Source organism: Pituophis catenifer, unplaced genomic scaffold, assembly GCF_029215685.1.
Source record: "Pituophis catenifer annectens isolate HBS135680 unplaced genomic scaffold, rPitCat1.0.hap2 SCAF_1, whole genome shotgun sequence".
Lineage (NCBI taxonomy): Eukaryota > Metazoa > Chordata > Lepidosauria > Squamata > Colubridae > Pituophis > Pituophis catenifer.
Window position 1 is genome coordinate 47,786,041 of NW_027256881.1, and position 27,920 is coordinate 47,813,960.

The 27,920-nt window shown below is 36.1% G+C and overlaps 1 protein-coding gene across 1 annotated transcript in view; it reads right to left on the bottom strand.

Moving 5' to 3' along the window:
* USH2A (usherin) overlaps positions 1 to 27,920 on the bottom strand; it is a 474,981-nt gene that overhangs the window by 81,034 nt on the left and 366,027 nt on the right. Inside the window, exons 49-55 of the mRNA XM_070957393.1 lie at positions 17,038 to 17,261; positions 15,482 to 15,692; positions 14,303 to 14,500; positions 11,998 to 12,152; positions 10,963 to 11,161; positions 2,563 to 2,670; positions 248 to 431 (exon numbers count right to left, since the gene is read on the bottom strand). Of these exons, the coding sequence (XP_070813494.1) occupies positions 248 to 431; positions 2,563 to 2,670; positions 10,963 to 11,161; positions 11,998 to 12,152; positions 14,303 to 14,500; positions 15,482 to 15,692; positions 17,038 to 17,261 (1,279 nt within the window). The remainder of the gene's footprint in view (positions 1 to 247; positions 432 to 2,562; positions 2,671 to 10,962; positions 11,162 to 11,997; positions 12,153 to 14,302; positions 14,501 to 15,481; positions 15,693 to 17,037; positions 17,262 to 27,920) is intronic.

A 27,920-nucleotide genomic window follows, 5' to 3' on the forward strand; every position in this document is an offset into this window, starting at 1 on the left:
TCCTGGGCTTGTGTGGCTGCCATCTACAGCAGGTACCAGATCCTTGGAAAGGACATGTTTTGTTTAAGGTGATCCCAATGGATGCTAAATGCCTGCCCATGTATGTTCCAAATGATACCTTGCCCATCAAATCTACATCTCTGCATAGTCCTTGAGCTGGGCCCAAATGTTGGTTAAGGTATGATATATCAATATATATATTATAAAAAATTAAACAACATCCTTTCTCAAATAAGTGACATTTTACCTGTTATTTGGTTGCATGGTGGAATGAGTGAAATTCAGATTTTCTCCACCACCTTTGAAAATCTCTTCTCCATTACAAAATAATCTATATTGAATGACAATTCCATTTTTTTTTTCTGGCTCATCCCAATACAATTCTACTATGTTAGAGCTTACTGTAATATGACGAGGCTGTGACCATACCCCTGCAATTACATTACCAAAACTGTTTATAATGATACTTGTATATATTTAATTTTATAAATGTATTAAAATATGTTAACACATAAAAAACTAAGCTCATTTCAGATTTATCTTTAGAATTACTACTTTTTTTTAATAAATTCATTTCTCTTACAGTTAACCTTCAACCTTAAAATTATACTACTCCTTCTTCAGGTAATACTAAACTACAGCAAAAGTACCAAAGTACACAATATAAAAGACCTATATAGCAATACAAAATTCATTAATCATCATTCAATCAGTGTACAAAAGATTATCCTTCCATAAAAAATAAAAATAAATGTTTCATTAATTATTAAACAACATCAAGGTAATAACTAGATGAAGTTTGTTTGGGAGAGATTTTAAAATCATGGATCACAACTGAATAAGCCTTTTCCATTTTTAACATTTGCATGCCTCAGAAAAAAAAGGGCAAAATAAGATCACATTTTGAGGATCTTAGTGTACATGGCAGCTTATATATATTCTGTAAAAAGTTACCAAAATATGATGTCCTAATTAACAGCCTTGCAGTTGTATCTTTCTGAACCATCACTAAAAGACATTTTACATTTCCAAATCAAAATAGTCTGCTGTAGTATCTGTAGTATGAAAGTAAAAAGGATATGAAGTTTTGAGGCCAAGGCATGTTGCTTAGCTTTAGTTACACAAAATGCTACCAGTTTACACCAGGATAATTTGTCTTGTGCCACAGATGTACCTTATGCTAGTGATGCATTACGAGATACGTCCAACTTCTACTTGTTTTAGGAAAGATATAGTAGATGTATTTTATAAATATATAAAAATATAGCTTCTTGAGATCCCCCCTGCCCACAGTCCAGGCAGACATATCAACAGCCTGTCTTGCATCAGCTAAAATTAAATTATTGGTTCTTGTCCAGTTCATTAGCACATTTTACAGAACTAACTGGATTGACTAGATATATGACAGTTTTTTAGCTTATGTCTCAGGACACTTTATTTTAACATGGATCAATGTAAGAGTACGTGGTCAGTAGTGTTACATAAATATCAATTGCCGGGGAATATAATTAGCAATTTATAGTTTTTATATTTTTATTTTGGAAAATGAAGTTTACAAAAACAATAAAAAGAAAAACTACTTTAAAGGGAGTGACTGACAAAAGTTAGGCCTCATTCCATATTTTCAATTTATGGGAGATTGGTTACATATATGAAAAAATTTTCACTCCTTGTATCATCACTGACATCATTCAATGCATTCTTGTTATTTAATACTAACACTATACACATTTACAGTGACAAAGTGCACTATTCAGGATTGTGTGGGTAAAGAAATTGTTGAAAATGAAATTAATTGACAAAAGGACTTGAGATCTTTCCCACATAATACAATGTGGAGGTCTGAATAGGTAATATCATTAATGCTAGGGAGTATGGAGTTTACTCCCTGCCAGTCTTGGTGTGGGTGTGGTTTGTCCTTGGTAGTTGTTTGATTAGAGTATAGCTTTCTGCTTAATAGTTTTTCTGGTGTTAATCTCTACTTATGTGGTTGTTGGTTGCTGTTCTGGTTGTCTGTTTTTCTTCTTAGCTTTTTAATTGTCTCTTTTAAATGGTCTATAAATAAAGTTTATTTCTAAGTGTTTGCATCTGTGTGTTCACTTCTACCACAATTTCCTTCCTTCCTTCCTTCCTTCCTTCCTTCCTTCCTTCCTTCCTTCCTTCCTTCCTTCCTTCCTTCCTTCCTCCCTCCCTCCCTCCCTCCCTCCCTCCCTCCCTCCTTCCTTCCTTCCTTCCTTCCTTCCTTCCTTCCTTCCTTCCTTCCTTCCTTCCTTCTTGTCTTTCACTTAATTTATAGATTGTCCAACTCCCAAATATCTCTAGGTGGCTTACGACTAAGAATGTTAGGCAGGTGTTCTCTAAACATTTTTTAAATTTACCTTGGGTTGCCATTCCATCGTTTTTTCAATTTTTCTGCTTAGATCCATTTGAACATAATTCCTTTTTGACTGAGCAAACAAGGAGTTGAAGAGTTGTTTTTGTTTAAAATCAGTGCCTAGATATAGTGCCCTGAGTCTACTTCTCATATATAAATGGTTTAAATGTTAATAAATTAGTCTTTACCTTGAGGAGCAGCTTGCAATGTTCTACCTGAAGTTGTCTGACTGGTAGTACAACCAGCAAATGTACATGCTGTGAGTGTGAAGTTGTAGTTTTCATAAGGCTGAAGATCTAAATAAATGTAAAAAAGATGAAACCTACAGATATTTTTTAGGTTAGAGTTCTATGAGAGAGAAAATAGAATATACTTAACCCAAAATATTTACATTCATGGTTTTTAAAATTGTATATGAATGTTTATTCATATATCTTGGATATTCAATGGTAACAGGAAACCAGGCCATCAAAATACATGGTGGCTGGATACTATCAAAGCTGTCACCAGTCAAAGCATAAAACAACTCAAAGAAACAGTGAAAGATTGGAATATATGGAGAGACCTGGCCTCTAGAATCACCAACAGCCAGACTCGACTAAAGGTATAACACCATCATCATCTGGATGTTCAACCCAAGCTATATAAACATAATTATTAACTTGGATATCAGGGATCATAGAGAATGCTGAAAATGAGCAAAGTAATTCAAAATATTCCTTTTCTTCAATAATAAATCAAACATGGCAACCTATTTGCTGTTGAGAGCCACCTTCCCTTCAAAGTAATTTGTTAGAAGCCACATGAGAGAAGACTGAAGCAAATAGTGGCTGAAGTTAAAGTAAGATGAGTAAACTTTCCCTTATTTTCTCCAAGAATTACATTACAGGGAAGAAGCAGATAATCACTGAATGATTCTGTTTCTTAGGAGAGAAGGGTTGGAAATGAATAGCACAGAATGGAAAAGAGCTGGAAGGGGCTTTGGAGTCCAGCCTCCTGTTCAAGCAGGAGACCCTATACCATTTCAGACAAGTGGCTGTCCAGGTTCTTCTTAAACACCTCCAGTGATGAAGCACCCACAATTTCTGAAGGCAAGCTGTTCCACTGGTTAATTATCCTCACATACTGCTATCATGTCAGCCCTAGTTCTTCTTTTCTCAGATTCTTGGTGCTAAATTCTGGCCAACTCAGAGAGCTAAATCTTCATATATCCTAAAGTGATAACTTCACTTTTTTTTTTTTTTGAAGCACACATGATTTTCCAAAAGTGATAATAAGTATTTCAACCAATTGCCTCTAAGAAACCACAAGCAGAGCTATAAGCCAAAAGAGTTTCCAGTGCTGATTTTTTTCCCCTAAAAATATCACTCCTTTTGTTTCTGATGTTACATTCAGTGACAGTCAAGTTTTCCTTGTCCTTTTTAAATTCAAACAATAGCTGCCACTACTTTTAACTATTTACCAATTCCATAAAATAGGTATGTTTAGCTTTTGCACGTAGACCTGCATGTCTCCAAGTTTAGAGAATGGATCTAACTGATTTTTTAAGTAAAACTATTTATTTTATAGTCATTAAATGTCTGTTAGTGTCTATTCCCAAACCCATTCTCTTTTGCTATTCAGTAGCAGTTTTAAAAGTCTTCTCCTATTTCTATACCCTAAATTCACAATTACCTCCTATTGTTCCTTGTGAACATGCTTCAGCATTTCTCTACCATAAAACCCTGCAAGATTCAACATAACCTTTGAAAACTGATTTATAAATATGTAGATATCTATTCTTTCTTATGCATATGTTTCGAAAAGCAGTTATCAAGAAAGGAAAGCTTCTTGATTTTCTTTATTATGAGCTCCAAAACTGCTAGTAGACTTCTGCACTCATTCTATTCTTTCCTTCCAATCTTCCTTGTTTTTGTCATTGAGGGATCCAGCTCTGTCTTATCTTTGCATTGCAACTACTTTAAGAAAAAAACAAACAATGGAATTCTATGACGAGAAAGAGAAGAAAACTGTGGGGAGTAGCACTTTGTCTAAAACTGGTAAGATGGCAACCTCATTGTTTCACCCCTCTCCCTTTCTCAAATGGTTGTATAGCTGTCAGCTTTTTCCAAAAGACCAGAAAGAAAAGAACAGTAAATAGTCACTGGAACTCTGCATTTCTTTTAAATTGAAGAGGAAAAAAAAAACATGTAAAATCAAGACAGGAGTCAAGAGGACAGGCTGGACAATACAATTTATTAATACAATTGTATTAATTGTATTAATACAATTATTAACTAGAACAGAAGAAGCGAGAGAATTATCTCTGTATTATTTTCATAAACACCAGAGTTAAAAAGAGAAAGAAGGTATGGATAGAAGCCAAATATTCAACATTTCGCTATTTGACAGATTATTCTAGCAATAGGTAACTCCAATTGTTCCTAAAGGGAATCATTTAATTCACTACTAAAAAGAAACATTTATTATGAAGCAAGATTAATTTACAGCAGTATACCATAGAGAGAGAGAAAAAAAATAAAATAAAAGGCAGGCAAAGAAGTGCATATTGCACTAAATGCATCAGGGTATAAGCATCCTGTTTTTGTTATTTATTCGTCTGATATTAAAACACAGCGATAACAAGGGAGTCTGGATTACAATTTTGTTGTGTTCTGTTTACAAGCCTCAGTACACGCATAAGGTTTATAATAATTCCCACATTAAAATTTTGGACATGAGAACTTGAGAAATTGCATTAGGATTTTTTTTTTTAAAAAATGTTTCATTAGTCTCCTTGAAATTGTAGAGATACATTAGCCTGGAAGAAGCTTTAGAAGTCTTTTTAATTCTGCATTCTTGCTGAAAATATTCAACATCTAAGAAGAGTTCAATATGTGCAAAAGCTCAATGCACTTGTGTTTTAAGCATTCTTTTTCCTATGCGATTAACAAAGGGCTCTTCTTTTCAAGGAAACTTGGGACACTGAGTTCCAACTCAGCAGAATTCAGCATGCCATCTCTAACAGATTTGTATAGCACCCTTCTCTTGTGTTGAGCATTTTCTTACACAATAAGTATATAGGAAGGAAAATCGCCTGCCTCAACCAATTTCATGCTAACTTGTGTATTGCTTTAGAGATGAACATTCTAATTTACATAACTATATTCCATGACTGAGAAGGTTCCTATTGTACAAAACCAATAGTGAGTTTTAATACAGGTGATGGTGATGATCATGATGAAGATGAATACAAAATATATCATACACATTATGCAGTAAACTCTAAGAACATTCAGATGAGATTAGGCAATATTATTCCAGTCAGAGAAAGAATCAGAGGAATAGTGGCACACTTAAGATCATTTCACCATGGAACTGATAACATTTGAAGTGGGGATTATTCTGCTTATTAAAAGTTACTTAGAATTTAGGATCTCCTCCAGCATAAAGTCTGCCTCCTCTGGATTTTTTTATGGAATTAATTCTGCAGAAGCTTGAATTAATGCATTCTGATAGAAATAGAGTATCTTGTCTCGTCTTCTGTTTTTTTCTCAAATGTCAATGAATGTCCCAATTACTCTCTATGATTGTCATTCCATAAGCCTCTTGAATTTCTAGAGAAGCTTTGGTATAAATCTTGTACTAATAAAAATAAGTGAGTAATATTTCTTTGGAGAAATTATGAGGAAAACAGAATGAATAGTCAGGACATAGTCTCTCTTTGCAAATGTTTTTCTTTGTCTTGTTTGGTAATAGTCAGACAAAATATTACATTAGCTGTGGCTAGTTCTTGTAAAATCAATCCATGGCTTAATGTTGCAGAATGAAGAACATGAGTTGACTAACCCTTAAACTCAGGTATTCTTAACTCCCCATGCTACTTCTTATTTAGTATGGCGATGACGAAAAGATCAGAGACATTTGTTTACATTTTTTATTAATGGTAATTTATCAGTTATCTGAAGTCTACTTTGATATTCTTGTTAATTATGATTTGCTGAAATGAGCCAGCTTCATAAATTTGTATAGTCCACAATTGGATTTTTTCTGGAGAAGATAAATCACAGTTTGGCTCTATTTGATGTCACAAGAATAATAGAGTAACAGAAGAGTCCTTGGAGTCCTTCTAGTCCAAATCCCTGCTCAAGCAGGAAACCTTATACCATTTCAGACAAATTGTTGTCCAATCTCTTCTTAAAAACTTCCAATGTTGGACCTGCTTTTTCAGGAGGCAACTGTTCTTGTTTTTTCTTTTGAAGACATTAAGGAGAAACTTCATGACAGTTAGAACAATTAATCAGTGGAACAACTTGCCTCCAGAAAGTTGTAAATGCTCCAAACTGGAAGTTTTAAAGAAGAGATTGGGTAACCATTTGTCTGAAGTGGTATAGGGTATCCTGCCTAAGCAGGGACTACTAGAACACCTCCAAAGTCCATTCCAACTATTCTATTCTATTCTATTCTATTCTATTCTATTCTATTCTATTCTATTCTATTCTATTCTATTCTATTCTATTCTATTCTATTCTATTCTATTCTATTCTATTCTATTCTATTCTATTCTATTTTCTCATCCAAGAAGCTTCTTCAGCTTTGACAGGATAGTGGGGAATGGAAGGATTTATATTGCAGACAGCTGGTAATCTACATCCTTTTAGAGGGTCATTGAAGTACTTGGCTCCCTATCGGTCTCCGGACGTAATTCAAGGTCTTTAAAGCCCTACATGGCTCAGGGGCAGGCTATCTTCAAGACCGCCTTCTACTGCATAGCTCCCATCGACTGGTAAGATCCCACAGAGTTGGTCTCTTCCGGATCCTGTCAGCTAAACAATGTTGGTTGGTGGGCCCACGAGGGAGGGCCTTCTCTGTGGCTGCCCCGGCTCTCTGGAACCAATTACCTCCTGAGGTCTGGACCGCCCCCACCCTATTGGCCTTCCAGAAAGCGGTGAAGACCTGGCTTTTCTGGCAGGCCTAGGGCCGTTGATCTCGCTACGGTGATCTTGCGAGACCCGGCCATGGAATGGAGTGTATGGGTTTTTAATGTTCTTTAAAAAAATTTTTATGGGATATTATTTGCATTGTTTTTTTGTTTTTTTTTGCTGTAAGCCGCCCAGAGTCCCTAGGGAGTTGGGCGGCATAGAAATGCGATTAATAAATGAATAATAAATAAATAAATAAATGGTTTTCCCAAAGGTGCTTTTTCAGGAGGCAACTGGACTTTCTTGTTTTTTCTTTTGAAGATGTTTTGCTTCTCATTCAAGAAGCTTCTTCAGCTCTGACAGGATAGTGGGGAATGGAAGGATTTATATTCCTTGCAGACAGTTGGTAGTCTGCATCCTTTTAGAGGGTCGTTGAAGCACTTGGAGGTTTATCTGTTATCTGAGTGACCCTGATAAGTTTGATTAGTTTCCATCCATTGCTTCTTGTCCTGCCTTCAGGTGCTTTGGAGAATAGGTTGACCTCCCCTTCTTTGTGGCAGTTCCTTAGATATTGGAATATTGCTATCATGTCATCCTTAGTCCTTCTTTTCATTAAACTAGACATACCCAATTCCTGCAACCATTCTTCATACGTTTTAGCATTCAGTCCCCCAAACATCTTTGTTGTTTTTCTCTGCACTCTTTCTAGAGCCTCAAGAAGCAATTAATTTAAAATAAGGGAGATACCATATAAGCCAATCACTTGCTGTGGCTAATTCTTGTAAAATCAATCCATGGCTTAATGTTGCAGGTAAATGAGGCCTTCCTCTCTCTTTTTTTCCCCTCCCATCCCTTTAAAATACCAAATCTTGAAATTTCTTTGTGAGCATAGGAATGTTTAGAAACCAGACTGCAACTCAAGAGGGTTGAGTTTTTAATGTTCTGAAAAATTAAAAAAATTGAAAAAGCAACTATACCTGCATCCTTTCAGACTGCATGTTTGGCATCTCTCACTCTTTAAATTAAATAGAGGAATATGCTAGATATTACAATCTGTCATAAACTCATTGGTGCAATTTATTGGATAACCAAGATTTTAATGCTGAGAGTTACACTTTTTTCTTTTGCAGTTCTCTAAGGCTATATCTATTTTGCAAACATTCTTAATACAGGTACTCATCTATCAAATCTTTTATGAGTTAAAGCCTGCAGTGCTGAAATTAAGAACTAGTACCTGGTCCACAGAAACATATGCCACAATGGCTTAGGATAATATAGGAATTCTTGCTGGTTTTATATAACTTGGCATTTGCCTACAGTATGGGAATTAAAGAACAGAATTGTGAAAATCTTCTGGTACTCTGGCACAAAATGTGTACAACATATGTGATTCATATATCAAAAACTATTCAACCAACTTTAAAGTCTTAGTGAAAAATATTACACTCTATCCATCCCATAAGTTCTAGAAACACTTAAAATCTAAAATTAGACTTTGAAAAATGAATTTCTGACTTTGATTTTGATATTGAAATGGGCAGTTTCAGTTTTCTTTTAATACTTCTGCTCCCTCCAATATTTCAGGCTCTTCTCATCCTCCTAGCATTGTGTTAGAAATGTTATTTGTAAAGGAATTGTAACACCAAGTGAAACAATGCAATAACTGTCATCCAAATTCTTCTGTACAGACTACTGGAAGTGTTCACTAATAAATGATATAAAAAGGTCTTTTATTGACAAGCTGCCATTTGCTGTTTGCGTTAGAGAACATGAGAAGATGATAGCTGGTGCCCCTTGATCCCAATGGCATTCAAGTCAGGGCGATAGTGGAAAATGCTTCAGTTTACTTAAAGCACTGATAACACCTCTAAATAATTAACTCAGGACTTCCTGTCTTCAATTACTTAATGCTTTTTTTAAACATCTTGAGAGGATTATAAGCAATTTATGGATTTCACATGATGATCACATTCACCACAATTCCCACCAAGCATTTATGGGATCATGTTTCCAAAGCTTTGATGTAATTAAAAATAAGCAGTGAGACAATGGTGCAGTGGCAAGGTGCAAGCTGCCTCATCTGCAATTTGTAAGGCCCTTGGATTCAAAGTCTCAGGGAAAGCTTAATGCTACAGCTTCATTAATGTTCAACTGTTGCTCTGGGAACAGCAGAGGTTTTAGAAGAAGATGAGAAAATCAAAACATAGGCCCATGGGAGCTGGAACGATGGGTAGTTCAAACAGTTGAGCTATGTGAAATAAGTACAGTTGATTTAGCGAACATCATGAATTTACAGAGCAATAATTATCACGTTCCAGAAGCACAATCACTCCTTGAGATGAAAAAGCAAATTTGCCTTGATCAGTGAAAGGGGTGGAGTCCTTTGCTACATTAAAGGAATGATGTTTCTTTAACCCGAAGTGTGTAGAAGAATAAATATGCATTGGCAACTGCTATGGCATTGCAGCCCCTCCCCCCTTTAAATTATAAAATTCGGGGATAAAGGGAAATCCTAGTTTTGCACAAAACTGTAGCAAAAGGGAAAATGTCACTTTTGTATTTTTGTTTTTAAGCTTTTTTAACCAGGCACTGATGCAAATGGGAAATTTTAAGCAGAACCTTTGTTCCATTTTTTCATTGGCTGTTGGCTAATGCATTTTGTTTTATACTAAATAATATGGCAAAGCAATAATAGTTATTGCAAAAGCTATGCAAGTATTTTAAAAGCTAGGGAGAAAGGCAAGAGTTAACGCAATCCAGGCGTTGGTGCTATGACAAGTTATATTTTGGATTAAGTTTTTTCAAGTTTGACAAAAAAATTTGTAAAAATCATCACTGACTTTCTAATGAAAGACACAATAGTTCAAAATACAATAGAAAGGACTACAAAAATCTCTGGAAAATATTGTTTGGATAATCTTATTACTATTTTCGCCAATGTCTTTTGTGGAATCTGATATTGCACCATAGTAAAATTGATTTGTTAATTGACTTCTGACAATTTGTTAATTGCAATCTTAATACCGGTGACAGGGACTTGGTTCTCTGCATATAAGCCAGCTTTCAGGGAAGCTTTACTTCATTTGTTTTTAATCAGGTCCTTATCAGGAAGGAATAGAATCCTTGGGTATTATCCCAAAACCTCTACAGTACCACTTGAACAGCATCAGCATTGACAAAATCACCATCAGTCAATTGCAAAAGGCATCTTTACTTGGAGCAGTTTACATCCTGTGATGATAATTTTTAGACCATCCAATGTCAACATCTGCATATCCCAGGTCTTTGGGAAGAACTCAATAGGTGAATAAAAATACCAAATCCTGTCTCAACATCTGGTTGATTGTGCAACTAACCATAATAATAATATACTCCTCTAAAGGTGATTGGTAAGTTCTTAAATAAAAATATTGGCAATGGAAATTAATCATTATTGTTCATTATTATTATCACACCAGGATGATGAAAGCCTTATTAATTAAGGGTTAATAAACATTTGTAAGGACATTCAAAAATTGCTACTCCCCCCACCCCCTACTGGTGTTCTGAAATTGTAATCCAATAGATATATTCACTTAAAGGGTTTGCTCATTGTAAGGATTGCAGTCTTTAAAAAACAGGCTAACATAAGAAGACCAGTTAAATAAAACAGCGGTGTCATTTGCTTGAACAACTTTCTCTTCTTACCTGTGACGGTGTGCTGTACCTGGTCTGCAGGGCCGGTACATATAAGTCCCCTTCCAATTTGATGGATGAGGTATTCTTTGATTAAACCATTTGGCTTCTTTGGTGCCACCCAACTCAAATGCAAGGTTGTTGCATTTAGAGGTATAATTGTTGGTGGCAGAACATTCTCCGGAATTCCTTGGGCAGTGACTGCAATTACCTGAATGCAAAAAATTAGCAATTTATTGTAATAGTACACAAGATACCTTGATCAATGAGAATGTCACTTCTAGTTTAAAATGTTGTTTGCTCTGGCATATCATTACCATGGCTCTCTGTAGAACAAGTTATTTTTCTTCTTAGGTAATTTTTTTCCCCTCAGAGTGAAATCTGACCTTGAATATAGTATTTCCGTATGAATCTAGGTGTACAATTTATCACAACAGATTCTCTGTATTTTGCTAGGTGAAAGGAACTTTTGGAAGGCAGACTGTCTTATCAGAGAATGCTGGCTAATTCCTTTCCATATGGTTAACAGTTTCATATCATGTGACATGAATCATGAGCAACTATTGGCATAAACATTTTAGTCCTGCTATCTTTAATATTGTCTAGGGATGCCAATTGAAAAAAATTGTTGTTTCTTCCTTTACTTCCAGAGCTAAGGACAGTTTCCCGGTGTACAGAGAGCAGCTGGTTCATCAGCTCTTGTATTAGAAGAGATACAAGTGATCAAGACAATGTCAGTGTGACAACTCTTTTTTTTAGTTCCTAAGCCAGGCAATGCCTATTCTTTGAAGTTCACTTAAAAGATTTCATCAACCAGAGCTAAAAATTCGGAGCATGACTTTACATGCTGTTTGACCAAACTGGTTGACTTCTCCCATTTCTCGTGCTGGGCTACAGCACAAGGTGGCTGATAGAGTTTCTCTGAAAACATCAACATATGTAGACAAAAGATTAATGTTTCCATATATTCAGTTCTCACCTGAAGGTTGCTACAACATGATGAACGAAAAGATATGCTGTCACCAACTTATTGAAAGATTTACCTACCGTGCTACTGTCTGAACATCCAGCCACAGTGCAAGCACGCAAGAAATATGAGTATTCCTGGTATGGTTGAATATCACTGGTATCCATGAAGTTCAGTTCCTTTCCTCTGAAACGTTCAACTCCATTTCGGAGAATAATATAATAAATGATGATACCTTATTAATAAAGAAGGGAATTAAAACACTCATTTGAATTAAATGTATGCCAGATAATTATATACTAAAGTTCTAAAGTATTACAACAATTCTATAAGAAAAAGATATGCTTGAACCATAACCTGATACCAAGAATAAATAATATACTGAATGACTTTTTTTGCTTGTTTGGATATATCATTACAATTCCCTGAATGAATTTTAGGTCTGTACGTTCTGGTTACATTATTTCATCTTCTCCTTTTTCAAATTAAATTTGACTCCTAGTTACTTTGTGGGCATATCCATGTAATTTTCTTGGCAGTAATATAGAGGTGGTTTACCATTGTCTTCTTCTGGAGATTTGCATCTTTTTTTTCAATTTTTAATTAATTAATTTTTAAAGTTATATCTTAATATAGAGCGATAGTAGTCAGAATCAGTGATTTTAATTGAAAAAAATGTAAGTTTCAACAATGTTTTATAAACTTCATAGATTTTTGTGAGCTATGATATTATCTACAGTATAGTATAGGAAGATGGCCTTCACTTCAATCAACCATGGCTTAGGACCTGGTTATTTACGGGACCGCCTACTACCACAAACAGCCTCCCACCGGCCGGTACGCTCTCATAGAGAGGGGCTCCTCCAGGTGCCATCAGCCAAACAATGTTGACTGGCGGCCCCCAGAGAGAGGGCCTTCTCTGTGGGGGCACCTACTATCTGGAACGAGCTCCCCCTGGAGATACGGAGGATCCTGGATCTGCGCACTTTCCGCCGTGCTCTTAAGACCCTCCTATTCCAGCAGGCCGGCCTGGCCTAATTTTCTCCCCTTTCTTTTAAATGTTTTAAACTGAAATTTTAATTTGTTTTTAAATTATTGGGAATTTCAATTGTCTCGGGCAAAATTATTTAATTTGGTTTTAATTATGTTTTTTAACTTTTGTATTTATGTGTTTTATTCTGTGCCTGTTCACTGCCCTGAGTCCTTTGGGAGTAGGGCGGTATACAAATCTAATAAATGAATGAATGAATGAATGAATGAATGAATGAATGAATGAATGAATGAATCAAACAAACAAACAAACAAACAAACAAACAAACAAACAAACAAACAAACAAACAAACAGGAGCACCAACTTTAAATTCTTCATTGCATCTATGCCAGAGAAGAGAAAGACAGTACAACAGCCCAGGATTTGTTCATACAACATTCACCATAATGTAACTTTACATTCAAATGAGATACTGTAAAAGTTGTGGGTTGGAGAATGTCATGAACAAGATGCCAATATGATAAGGCAGGGGAAAAAAAGTAGAACTACATTTTATCAAATACTGTATATTGTACTTTTTTTTCTAGTGAAGATGAAAAATTGGAACTGGTTCCAGTAATTAAAGTTGTTATTCTTCACCAGTATGAATGAATAAACAAAACCACATACAGTCACATTTCTGAAGTGCAACACTTCAGAATTTAGAAATAATTTAGAAAGTGCTTTGGAGCATGTGGAGGAGGGAGAATATAGCACTTGACAGTAGAATTTGAAAGGAACTGTGCCTTTATTGGGAAATACATGGCTACCCCAAGAAAAGGAACAGCTGCTTTAAAGGTTTATGGACAGATGCTATGTTCACACTCCTGTGCATCTGAACACTTTTTGAATTTGAAGCATGTATGTATACATGTACGTACATGTGTGTGTGTATATATATAAAATCAGTGGTGGGATTCAAATAATTTAACAACCGGTTGTCTGCCCTACTGATCAGCTGGGTAAAGTGGCTTGGTGGTCATATGACCATGTGGGCATGACCAACTCAATGTCACTCACATCAATGGACACTTCGCCTTAGCTGTTACAATGTAATAAGGGTTAACTGTAGAGGCAGTTTCTGTAAGCAGGGCAATAAAGATTAGGCTAGAAACACCACCAGAACGTTTCCTTCCTGCCTTCCTTACAGGATTAGCCCTGTAAAGTGGGAAAAAACAAAATAAGATTTCTTCCAACAACCGGTTCTTTGAACTGCTTAGAAAGTTAACAACCGGTTCTCCCGAATAGGTGTGAACTGGCTGAATCCCACCATTGTATATAATGTTTTTGTTCCCAAAATACCTTGTGCTGGGTAAATGCTAAATCAGATATTGTAGTTTGCCAAAATACTGTACCATTTGGTTGACAAGGTTCTTTCCATGTTAGAAATATTACATCTTCACGATTATCCACTTTTGTCCAATGAAGTGGACTTACACCTTCAGGGACATCTTGTTTAGTGGTTGCACTGTTCATTTCACTAAAACTTTTCCCATATTTGTTCCATACAGCTAGCCTGTATTCATATGTAATATGAGGTTCTAGATTCTTATCTACAAGGAAAATATTTAACAAGAGTTTATTGTTAATCTATATGCTAAGTATACTGGACTTCTATTTAGATATATCTAACTCAATCTGGTTCATTTTCAGATTTGTGAATCCATCTTTTCATTCCATAAGCTTTGCACTTTAGAAGAATGGTGCATAAATCAAAACTTCATTACACTTACTGTACATGGAATAAAGAAAATGGATTTTTTTTCTTCCTCTCTTGTAAAAATAGTAGAAAGTAAAACTTATGCTTTTAATGGATAACTTTGGATTGAAAGTCCAGAGCATGAAATGGGAAAATGAGAAGAAGCTACCAAAGTAACAGGGTTGTTTTGCTGCATTTTGAAGTAATTGAAGCAATAATCATGGCAATTTAAATACATTAACTACAAGCATCTAAAATATCTAAGCTCACAAGAGGATGTGAGATTTGGGTGCTTTGAGATGTGAGCAATTCATCTCAAAGCACCCATAATTGAGGAGTGAATTTGCACCACTATCTCCGATAGATTTCAAATTATGGAGATAGCATGCAAACCAAGATTATACATATTTTTTCAGACATGTGAGTTTAGAAAAAGAAGCAGCTGCTTTAATGATTCAAAGAAATATATCATATATGCACTCCTGTGCATTGCAAAGCATTATTTCAAAAAGTTTATAAAATTTTAATAATCAGTTATAAATTATGATGGGTGTAGGTGACAGAAATCATAGACCATGCTGTCTATGAAGATAGAGAGATGGATTTTTGGTGATTCCTTGGTTTGATGGACTCTTAGTTTGATTCAATTAGGCTCCTACATTTACAATATATATTTATTCCAATTATAATTAGCGTTGTATTGATATCTATCAGTGTACTGATAAAAATATTTTATTCATTTCAAAACAATTTCCAAAGAGGCCACATGATACTTCACTGAATTGATTTCAGAATTTAAAACTTTTAGTTAATGAGTCATCACATATTATTTTACCTTTGAATGAATACTGAGTTGGGCCTCCTGTATAAATTTTTTCCTCCAAAGATGGGCATATGCTTTTATTTTCTTTATTTTTGGTATAACTACGGGAACTCTTTATCCAAGCACATAAACAAGTATGCGTGTCAAAGTTACACTGTCCACAGTATGTCACTTCTTCAGTAGATCTAGGACACAGTGGGATGCATTTCGATTCTTCTTTTATCTATAACAATAGTTCCAAAACTTTTGAAGACTTTTAAAAACAACTTAAATAGACATGCACAGACAATTTTCTGATACACATTTCCAAGCTCTTATAATGGTACTTTTCATGAAATACCAATATCTCACCTTATATTTTAGTTGTATCATTTTTTCAGTTTACTCATATTTTTCTTAAAAGACTTACTTTTTAAATCTTACTACCTTTATGTTTTAATTAGTATTTACCATTTTTGAGACAGGAAGCAACGAGAAAAACTCCCAAATGCTATAATTCAGTAGGTGTCTACTTACTGATTGTCATTTGTATGACTCGTTTCCCAGTTTCGGAATCCCTTCCCTAAGAGAGTTCTGCCTGGCACCGATCTTAATGTATCAAACTTTTAGCCCCAATACATTTATTGGATCTTACTGAAACCTTCTGAAACCTTCTAACTTCATTACACTTCACTGACTTGCTGATTTTTAATATGTATGCCATAGCTGAGTGGGTAAAGATACTGAGCTTATCAGATGGAAAGGTGACAGCCTGGGTTCAAGATGGAGTGCTGCATGATGGGGTGAGTTCCTGTTATTTGCCCCAGGTTCCGCCCACCTAGCACTAGCAGTTTGAAAGCATGCAAACGCAAGTAGATAAATAGATACCACTTTGTTGAGAAGATAACAGTGTTCCGTACACTTCAGCATATAGTCATGCTGGCCACATGACCACTGTCTTCAGACAATGCTGTCTCCTTTGGCTAGGAAATGGAGATGAGCATCATCCCCTAGAATTGGACATGACTTGACAGGGGAAACTTTGACTTTGACTTTACAGATGTTTTATTTTAATAAATATTTTTGTTTTAGCATTTGATAATTTAGACTGCTTAATATTTCTTCTTACTTGTGCTCATATGGCCATAATGTTCAAATGATAAATGTTGGCATTCCCACCCCTTCATATATAGGTACCATATATGTTTATTGCCCATGCAAAGCCATGCAAACTTTAAAAATGCCCAAATCACTGACTATATGAAACAATCAAATAAACAATTGAACATTGCTATATATACATATACAGATTTTCCAGTCAGGCCAAAATGTTAACTTTTAGCCTTTATACTAATCTGAAGTGCTGAACAACACTTTACAAGAAGCAGCTAATCATTATTAATTCCTTTAGAATTCACTGCAATAACATCAATCATGGCAAACTCATTTGGTATTAATATGGATGTAATGCGAAAATGAATAATGCACAGAGGAGTTTTTATATTCCTATTTTACAAAAATAGTTATGAACAATGTATTTCTCTTCCCATTGTCAAATCAGAACCACCAAGAGGTTTTCTATCAATTACCTTCATCATCATTCTAGATGAAATCCTGTCAGCGCAAACATATTTCAAGGGATTATATCCAAGTCCATTACAACATTCTTCGCTCTCTGGAATAAGTTCAGTCACACAGCATTTTAATGCCACTGAGTTATTCTTTTTAATGTGGGCTTTAGTTTCACCACTGAAAGCTGAACAGCATACTATACTTGACATATTCACATATTCATGTCTACAACAGAACACTCCTGAAACAAGAAAATATTATACATGAAGGCAAGAAGAGGAGAAAGTGAAGGAAATTCCAAGAATGCTATAAAATTCATCATAAAAGTACCCGCATGATGCAGTTATTGAAATGGAGGAAAGGCATCTAAAGTAGTACTTAATGTTGAGTTTAACATGTCAGAGAGGCCTTTGTTTAGTGATTAATCTTGAAGAAGTGACACAAGGCAATCTCCTTTTTTTGCATAGGTTTCAGAGAGTAACTATTTGCAGTTCATATGTGCCACATTCCATATTCACTTAATTTTTTTTAATTAAAAAAGTTAGGTTGCTTATCAAAAAAACAAAACAAACCTTCCCCCCCCTAGTTTTGTCAACAAATAAATCAGTGAAAGACAGGTTTTCTAAAGTCATATAAAATGCAAAATAGATTTGCTTATTAGGAACAGGCAGATTTCCTTAATGACTGTACATGAGTATTTCAGAGTTCTAGTCTAATTTGGTTTCTTCTCCAATTCATTTCCCCTCAAGAAAAAAGTGTTAGAATTTTGCTATTTCCTTTCAAAAAATAAGATATCTTCTCTTTCTCATCTCCAAGTGGTCCTTCAACATTGCAAAAGGGATCTGGAAGATGCACTGGAGGCAAGGTTCCACTAATTCAAAAGTCTTTCCACTGCTGAATGGACGTGATTGTATTCAAGCCACAATATTTTACAATGATTACTGTGATTTATGCATATTCTTTAAAGCACTGCTTTGTTACAGTTGTCATTCTGTAACAGTATGTCAGAGATTAAGAATGTGATCCCAAAATACATAAATGGAGATATGAAGCATACTTTAAGTTGTATTTGTGCCCTATTTTTAAATTCTTTCTTGTGGAAGCCAACTCTTGTGTTACAAGAATAAAATAGACACAAAAATAGGCCATGTTCACAATCTATATTTTCAATGATATTAAGCATTGATCAGAACAAGATACAGTCCCTGCAAATTACACAAGCGTTCTATATCTCTCAGAAGAAATATTATGTTTTCCAAAGTGTCCAAGTGTGTATAGAATAACAGGCTTGGATTTAAGGGTATACATGGACATTTTGGAAACTAAATCCGATTAATGCATGCAATCTGTCAGTAGTCCTTGATAATATTGTGATTCAGTATCTATATAATCTAATTTTAGGAGAGCTATAACTCCCTAAAGATAGAAAGGCAATCTGAAAGGAGAATAACTAAGGTCAAGACATCTAATTGGGCAGACCAAAGTTCATACAGAAGTTTTGAAGTTCTGTCTTGAGTATTTCCATTAACAAATGAAGTAAACATCAGGTAACCACAGTTACTCTTTCTCAGGCTGAAATAGTTTTGCCAATCCAAATAGATCATACTGAATTAGCCAAATCAACAACTTTACTTGGAATAACGCAGCCTCTACAGTCTTAAGCCTTTGTTTGAAAAAAAGGTAGCATCTGTACCAGGGGTGGGTTCTACTTACTTTTACTACCGGTTCGCAATGGGAGCATCTGGGCGGGTAGGCGGAGCCTCCTGCCACTTTTACTATTGGTTCTAAAGAACCAGATAGAACCAGGAGCAACCCACCACTGATCTGTACCAATATTGTATGCACTCTTTTTTAATATAAAGAACCAGTGATGCAAACAAGGATTATGCCAGAAAGCTATTATGGTTTTTATAAACAGCAGAGGCTCCTTGGAACAGCAGAGTCACCTGTCTTCCTGAGGTAGTTGTGGTATCAATTTATAATTGAATCAGTATCAGAATAGAACTGGAAGGGACCTTGGAGGTCTTCTAGTCCAGCTCCCTGCTCAAGCAGGAGATCCTATACCATTTCAGATAAGTGACTGTCCATTTTCTTCTTAAAAACCTCCAGTGACGAAGCACCCAGAATAGAATAGAATAGAATAGAATAGAATAGAGAACAGAATAGAACAGAACAGAACAGAACAGAACAGAACAGAATAGAATAGAATAGAATAGAATAGAATAGAATGTGTCTCAGAAGATGTCTCAGACACACCAACAGCCAAGCATTCTACAACTGACCCCATCCCATTGGGTTCACATCCCCTAGTGATCATAGAAAAGAAAGCGCAAAACCTATTTCACAGACAAAAGCCAGGAAAAGCTCCAGGCCCAGACAAGATAATTCCTTCTTGCTTAAAAATCTGTGCTGACCAATTGGCCCCCATCTTCACCCAAATTTTCAATAAATGGCTAGAGATGTGCTATGTTCTTTCTTGCTTCAAATGCCCTACCATCATCCCAGTGCCGAATAAGCCCACCATCAAGGAACTGAATGATTACAGACCAGTTGCTCTAACATCTGTAGTCATGAAAACCTTTAAAAGGCGGCTTCCGGTTTGGCTTCTGTTGCCGCCAGACGGTCTTTCAGGACCGCCAGCCTCGTCGCCCGTAAGAGCCGTCTCTACAGCTGAGAGATGGCTCGAAAAACTCCGTCTCATTGAGGAGATGTGAGAGAGAGCCGGCGAGAGCAGGTAGAGCCCTCTGCGAACTCCCCAGAGTTTTTTTTTACTCTTGGGGAGGAAGCAGAATGTGGCTCCCTATCCAGTTCGCCGCTGCTCCGGGCTTCGGGGAAACTCTGCGCTTTGCAGAGCCAGGCGATGGGACCAATCCAATCAACGAAAATTAACAGATTGTCTGAACAAGCAGGATGAAATCTGGATCTGGGACTCTAAATTGCAAGTATTTCTAACAACCCTATGAGTGATTTCAAAAGTGAAGAAAGAGTGAAAGGGGGAAAGAAAGAAAGTTTAAAATGGCGACTGGCTGAGGCTTGAGAAGAAAGCTGAAAGCGAAAGTCCTTCCGTTTGAATAGTTTAATACATTACAAAGTATCTGAAGCAATAGTGCTGGCTAGAAGTGAAGAGAAAAATTCCTATTTCATGCTTCTTCCTTCTTAGAGACTTGATATTGATATTGTTTGGAGAGAAGTCTTTTTCTTTAAAAAGAGTCTGTTTGTGTGGCAGGATGGCATTAAAACTGATAAAGCCAGACAACCAAGCTGCGGGGGGGGGGGGGCTCCCCCATTTACAAATCACATGAACAAGTTTTGAGCTTGCAGATGCAGAAGAATGGTTTTAAAGACCTAAAGGAATTTGTTTTGGAGGAGATGGTAAGACATGATGAGATTGTGAACCAGAATCTTGAAAAATTTAGACAGGAAATTAAAGAGTTGGTACAACAAAAGTATGATAACCTGAAATGATATATTGTAACAGCTTTGAAAAGCTTTTCAGAAATAATTATAAAGATGGATAAAGATATCAACTCAGAAATAGAGTCTAAAATGAAGGAAGCTGATTATAAGATTCATAATCTGGATAATAAGATACAAAGAATTGAAAATGATTTGATAAATATTCAAGAAAATAGCTCAGAAGTAGAGTTCAAAATAAAGGAAGCTGATCACAAGACTTATAATGCAGATAATATAAAACAAAGGATTGAAAATGAAGTCACAATGATGCAATTTAGATCCATGCAATTTGCGGTCAGAATAAGGGGATTACAGGAAAATAACAGAGATGATTTGAGAAAGATGTCTGCTGAAGTTCTGGCTGTGATTTTAAAGGTTAGTCCTGAAGAGGTATCCTGTAAGATTGATAAGGCCTACAGAGTAAATTCTTGGGTGGCAAAGCAAAGGCAGTTGCCTAGAGATGTGGTGATTTACTTTACTGATAAAGGAATAAGAAATGATATTGTGCAAAAGTCTTTTAACTCCACTCTAGAAATGAATGGAAGGAAGATTTGGATATACAAAGAGCTGCCCTCCAAGATGTTAAAAGATAGAAAGGACTTTGGATTTTTGGTGACTGATTTAAAGAAACAAAACATCCCATTTAGGTGGGATGCTCCAGTTGGTATAATATTGAGATATCAAGGAAAAAGATATCAACTGAATACTGTTGAAAAAGCGGAAGAATTTTATTACAAGGTTTTTAAAATGGATCCAACATCTCCACGTATGTCATCAGTGTTAGGCACACAGGAGGGGGATAAAGAAAAGCAAAATGAACAAGAGATTGAAACCCAGGTTAAACAGATGGAGATGGAGGTAATGGAAAAACAACAAGTTACAGAGGCCTTTTTGGATGAGCCGCTTTTGGATTCTCCTTCAGAGGCTATAGCTGGATCACCTATAAATATAAGAGAGGCGGCTTTGGATTCCAATTTGATGTCTTATCAAGTTACAGACCAGCATGTAATTCAATTAGCTGATATACAAGTCCTAGAAAGGCAACCAGGATGGAGATCTAAACCACAACAAGTTAAGAAAAGAAGAAGCAGGTTCTACAAAACTAAATTTTTTTTAAACTAAATAAAAAACTTTTTTTTCTTTCTTTTTTTAGCCAACAGACTAATGCCAGTTATATAAGAGATGATTAAATATAATGAGCAGGATTTATAGAAGGCTGATACATGAAATATAATTGAGGCAAATTACAGACTTATACTATTTTGAGAAGAATAACAGATTTCTGCAGTGCTGGTGTTCTTGGGATGTGGAAGATGGCCTTTGATTGAGCGGACTGGAACTTTCTATTTTGGACTCTTTGAAAAATGGATTACGTATATGTTGAGTTTGGATTTTATTTTGGAGAAGCCAAGGGGGGAGGGGAGGGTCAGGGGGGGGGTTAGGAGGAGGGGGGGAAAAGGGAGGAAAAAATCTGTATTTGAAAAACTTTTTCAATAAAAAAAAACCCTTTAAAAGGCTAGTGCTGTCCCACTTGAAAACCATCATGGATCTGCTGTTAGACTCCTTGTAATTTGCCTACTGAGCGAATAGATCAACAGATGATGCTGTACTACATCCTACAACATCTTGAATCTCCAAAGACCTACGCAAGGGTCCTCTTCGTAGACTTTAGTTCAGCATTCAATACCATTATTCCATACACTCTTCTAACTAAACTAAACCAGTTACAGGTACCTGAACACAGTTCTATGTGGATCATAAGCTTCCTAACAAACAGGAAGCAGTAGGTGAAGCTAAGCAGAATATACATCAGATATCTGTACAATTAGCACAGGGGCCCCCCAAGGCTGTGTGTTCTCCCCACTTCTCTTCTCTCTGTATACCAATGACTGCATCTCTAACGATCCGTCTGTTAAACTACTGAAGTTCGCAGATGACACAACAATGATCGGTCTCATTCGAGACAATGATGAATCCGCATACAGATGAGAGGTTGAACAACTAGCCTTGTAATGTGACGGGAACAATCTGGAACTGAACATACTCAAAACCATAGAAATGGTGGTGGACTTTAGGAGAAACCCTTCCATACTTCCACTTCTTACAATACTAGACAACATGGTATCAACAGACACCTTCAAATTTCTAGGTTCTACCATATCGCAAGATCTAAAATGGACAGCTAACACCAAAAACATCATCAAAAGGCACAACAAAGAATATTCAAACTGCCCAAGGAGCTGCTGATCCAGTTCTACAGAGGAATTATTGAGTCTGTCATCTGCACCTCTATAACTGTTTGGTTTGGTTCTGCAACCCAACAAGACAGACACAGACTTCAGAGGATAATTAGAACTGCAGAAAAAACAATTGCTACCAATCTGCCTTCCATTGAGGACCTGTATACTGCACGAGTCAAAAAGAGGGCTGTGAAAATATTTACAGACCCCTCGCATCCTGGACATAAAGTGTCCTACCCTCAAAACGACGCTATAGAGCACTGCACACCAGAACAACTAGACACAAGAACAGTTTTTTCTTGAACACCATCACTCTGCTAAACAAATAATTCCCTCAACACTGTCAAACTATTTACTAAGTCTGCACTACTATTAATCTTCTCATCGTTCCCATCACTTATCTCCTTCCACTTATGACTGTATGATTGTAATTTTGTTGCTTGTATCCTTATGATTTACACTGATATTATTTCCTGATTGCTTATTTTACCTTATGACTGTCATTAAGTGTTGTACCTTATGATTCTTGATGAACATATCTTTTCTTTTATGTACACTGAGAGCATATGCACCAAGACAAATTCCTTGTGTGTCCAGTCATCCTTGGCCAATAAAAAATTCTATTCTATTCTATTCTATTCTATTCTATTCTATTCTATTCTATTCTATTCTATTCTATTCTATTCTATTCTATTCTATTCTATTCTATTCTATTCTATTCCTCTATGAACTTTTTAAAAATCATGCATAATAAAATCCATAGGAATTGGCATCACAAAATAAGCAATTATGTAATAGAGCCTCTATTATCAGATAGTTTTGATAGTTTAAGGATTACCACATCAGCAAGAATAACAATGAGAGAAGGAAACCTTCCCAGGTTTTTTTTTTAAATTAAAATTATTCTTCATTACTTTCTTATTGTGGAAAGGAGTACATTTAATTTTGCAATGTATGCTTCTGAAAGGCATTTATATTCTCTCATAAACCACATTCCTTCATACAATTGCCTTCTGCCTATAGATGCAGTATTCAAACAGGCAGGTGTGCAGTTGTTTTTTGTAGTCCATAATAATTCTTCAACATGATAAACCCTCCATGCTCCTTTGACATGTTAGGCTGGTAAGCATACCAGTAATTATAAGGGAAGGAATCATGGGAGTAGGTCTAAGTCAAAAATAGAAAGTGCAAACGATTTTTTAAGTAGATATTCTAAACAAGATCTCTGAATGCATCTCTTAAGTCAAATATTTAATCAGGATTTCTTTCAACAACCCTTAAAAAAAATTAGATTATAAAGATCCACTTTAGCTGAGGAGACATTATCTGATATAATACACTTAATGATTAACTTAGCCATGTAATCAGCAAAGTGATTTTATTCATGGGGTTACTTAAATTCAAATGCATGTAAATGATATCATATCATATCATAGTGGAACCAAACTTTTAAAACAAGTCAATTTAATCTTATATACTATCAGACATTGATTTCTTTGTAAGAAATCCATATTATTAAATCAGAGGGGATAATATGTCATTCCCCAACAATTTTTCCATTCTACTTATACAGCAGTAGGCAATTTTATTCTCTGAATGTCTTTTATTTCAATTCATTTTATTTCTACTATCAACACAGGACTGTAAGAGGTTTGTTTTATTTGTATCCTGCCTTAATTATTATTTTTATAAATACCTCAAGGAGGCAAACATACCCAACACATCTTCCTCTTCCTATTATACCCACAAAAACAACCCTGACAGATGAGTTGGACTGAGAGACAGTGACTGAACTAAGGCCATCCAGCACTTGATATTGTACCAGGAAACATATCAGCAGCCAATCCTGAATCTATAGCACAGGTCTACTATGTTTATGAGCCTAGCACTGGTACACGTGAGGACTTCATGAGTCTGGGAAGCTTACAATGTTAAAAAGAATAAAGCAATACAATTATTATTCCTTTCCTGTCCTCCTCCAACATATGTGATTATATGTGATTACATCACACAATGATTTCTTCTTAAATAACAAGCGAGAGCATTTTAATTTAGACACTCTTTGGACCGGCAAAGTAAACTTTTGCTAATGAATTGCTTTTATGCTAGGACAGAAAGAGAAAGCTACTTTCTATTGCTAAGAATCTCATCTTTGTTTGACTGAATAATATTTTTAGCCAAGATTTCACTCATATAACAAGAAGTGACTCCCTTTCTAGTTTCTTTGGTAAACCATTACTTCTTTAATTATTATCAACCTTGTTCCAGCGTGATAAATTGCTAATTACTTAATACCCTAATCAGCGTTCATTCTTTGCACAGATAAACTGTGACAGCGCCATTAATTTAAATAGTAATTTCACTTAATGGCCAGAACGGCACACCAGATTTTTATGCAGCATTTTCTGAAGACTGCATCCATCACTGCAATATTCTGACATAAAGATGTCTGACGTGCACTAACTCACTTAGGGAGAGCAGATGTTGCTGAGCAGAGTTTGGTAGTAATTCCCATAGTGCATCACTTCAGCATGAATGAGCTGCTGCAAATTCAGAAACAGACATCCTTCTGAAACCAAACAGCATAGCCTTTGACCTTACCCTAATTTATCAACCTGGCATTTGATTCTTGACTATTGACACAGAGAATGTACGGTTGAAAATATGCCTATGGTAATATGGAATGGGGGTAAGAAGGCCCATCTCTCACTGGTGGACTGATTACTCTTTTTAAAGAAAAACAAAACAAATTCAATTCAGATTTTTTACAAGTGCCAGCATAAAAGAGAAAAAACAACAACCCATGAAACACTTTCCAATTTCAATCCACAAATTCACCAAAATTTATTAGCAAGGCAAAACGATAAAGTCTGAAAACAGTACAAGTTAAACCTTCAGAAGCCATTCTTAATTGAGTTTTTATGTTTCAGGATAATATGTACCATGTAAATATGTGTAGATTACACCATATGTGTAGATTACAATAAGCTTTGTGTTTCAGGTAAATATGTGTAGATTACAGCATGTTAATCAGAAGTCTCAGTGCATCCAATTGGAATTATTCTAATAACAATTTCTTCACAGAACTTCGACCTGTTGTTTCATATACCAACCCAAAGAACCAATATTAATTCATACAAACTATTTCTTTGGACATGATTATCACACCTGAGCATTAGGAGAATGATAAAGAAAACACACATATTGAAAAAAAGGATATGGTTTAGTTTAATTTTAATTTTAATAGCTTCTGGTGAAATTTAGGTGACTTCCCAAGCAAACACCATTTTTGGTCTTCTAGGAAAGATTTCACTATCTCATATCATAGAAGTGGCTGACTAACCAGTAATGCCTCTGTTTTAGAAACTTAAGTGAAACAGAACATGAAATACATACACAAACAGTAAATGTAAGTTTTCTCAAAGACTAAAGGCTCCTGTAGAAGTAGACTGGTTGATTATTAATTTATCATCATTATTCACATTTATTTTTTTTACAAATTATATCCCTTATATTAATTGGGCTGCTTTAGTTGCTTCAAGATTTTTAATATTTCTAAGCATTTACAAAAACATCCCCAACATTAACCAGGTCAATTGTTCTATGATGCAGAAGTTTCTTTATCCTATCTGTCTATCCATTACCTTTCACTAAACTAGTGTTGCCATTACTATTAACTGGGTGAAACGATGTATCATAGGCAACAACTTTTGAACCAAGGTAGCTCAAATGAGATACTTTACAGAATGCATCCAAAATCTAGGACCTTTGATTCCTGAGAGAATGAAATTTGTGGAAGGTGTAGCTGCCTCAGGCTACTGCTGTGGTCACATAATGGTCATTTTGAATTTCCTGCCAGTCTTACAATCCCTTGTTCCTCTCCCTGTCCATCATGTGACTCATAGATAAATATCATAGATAAATGATCTATATGATATGATAAGATAGCGGTCTGATCTAAGCATAGTACACAAAATTGTCTGCTACAACATCTTACCTGTCAACAACTCTTTCACTTTCAAGCACAATAGTACACGGGCAAACAATCGCTACAAACTCAAGGTAAACCGCTCCAAACTCGATTGCAGAAAATACGACTTCAGCAACAGAGTGTTCAATGCGTGGAATGGTCTACCTGACTCCATTGTTACATTCTCTAACCCCCACAGCTTCAATCTTAAATGGTCTACCGTGGACCTCACCCCGTAAAGGGGACATGCATAAGCGCACCAGCTTATGCTTATTACCGTCCCTGTCCTACTGTCCCCATTTATTTGTATTCATTTCCTTCATTCATGTCCATGTTCATATTAATACCTGCTATCTTATAAATGTTTGACAAACAAACAAACAAACAAACAAACAAACAAACAAACAAACAGAGATGCAAGGTATAGGAACAAAGGCCTGAATACTTTTATTGCTTTACATGCCCCTTCACAATCATGCGCATGTATCTATATTCCATCTTTATTCAGGAATTCAAAGCACTTAGATAGTGCTCTATCCTCCCTGTGATGACCCAGGGCAGGACACAGAGGCAACACAGTCAGCTGAGAGTGCAAAATGCCCCTTTATTGCTCCAACTTTCCCCAAAACATTCCCATGTTTATGGTAAGTCCCAGAGCAAAGTGCTCTCTCTCTCTCTCTCTCTCTCTCTCTCTCTCTCTCTCTCTCTCTCTCTCTCTCTCTCTCTCTCTCTCTCTCTCTCTCTCTCTCTCTCTCTCACACACACACACACACACACACACACACACACACACACACACACACACCTCTGGCTGAAAGTAGTCCATCAAAATGCTGTTAGCACAATGGCTTCAAAGCAAGAAGTCCAGTGGGGCAAGGAAATAAGTCAATGAGTGCAGAAAGCAAAGGAACAAGGCAATTAGTCCAGGAAGAAAGGAATAAGGCAAGAAGTCCAGGAAGCAAGGAATAGGACAAGAAGTCCAGCAAACTCCAAACATCAGCAACATCAGGAATGGCACACAAAACTCCACAAATTCAGCATTTGTTCCCGACAAATGCCCCTCCCCACAGCATCTCCTTAAGTCTCAGTTCCCAGGGTCATCGGGTCAGCCTTCACTGTTCCCGCCTCCTCTCCACTCTCTGTGCTCGGGGATCAGGAGGGGGCGGTCCTTGCTCATCGCCTGAGCTCAATCACTCTTCATCTTCACTGCCTGCCCTCTCTCGGGTCTCTTGCC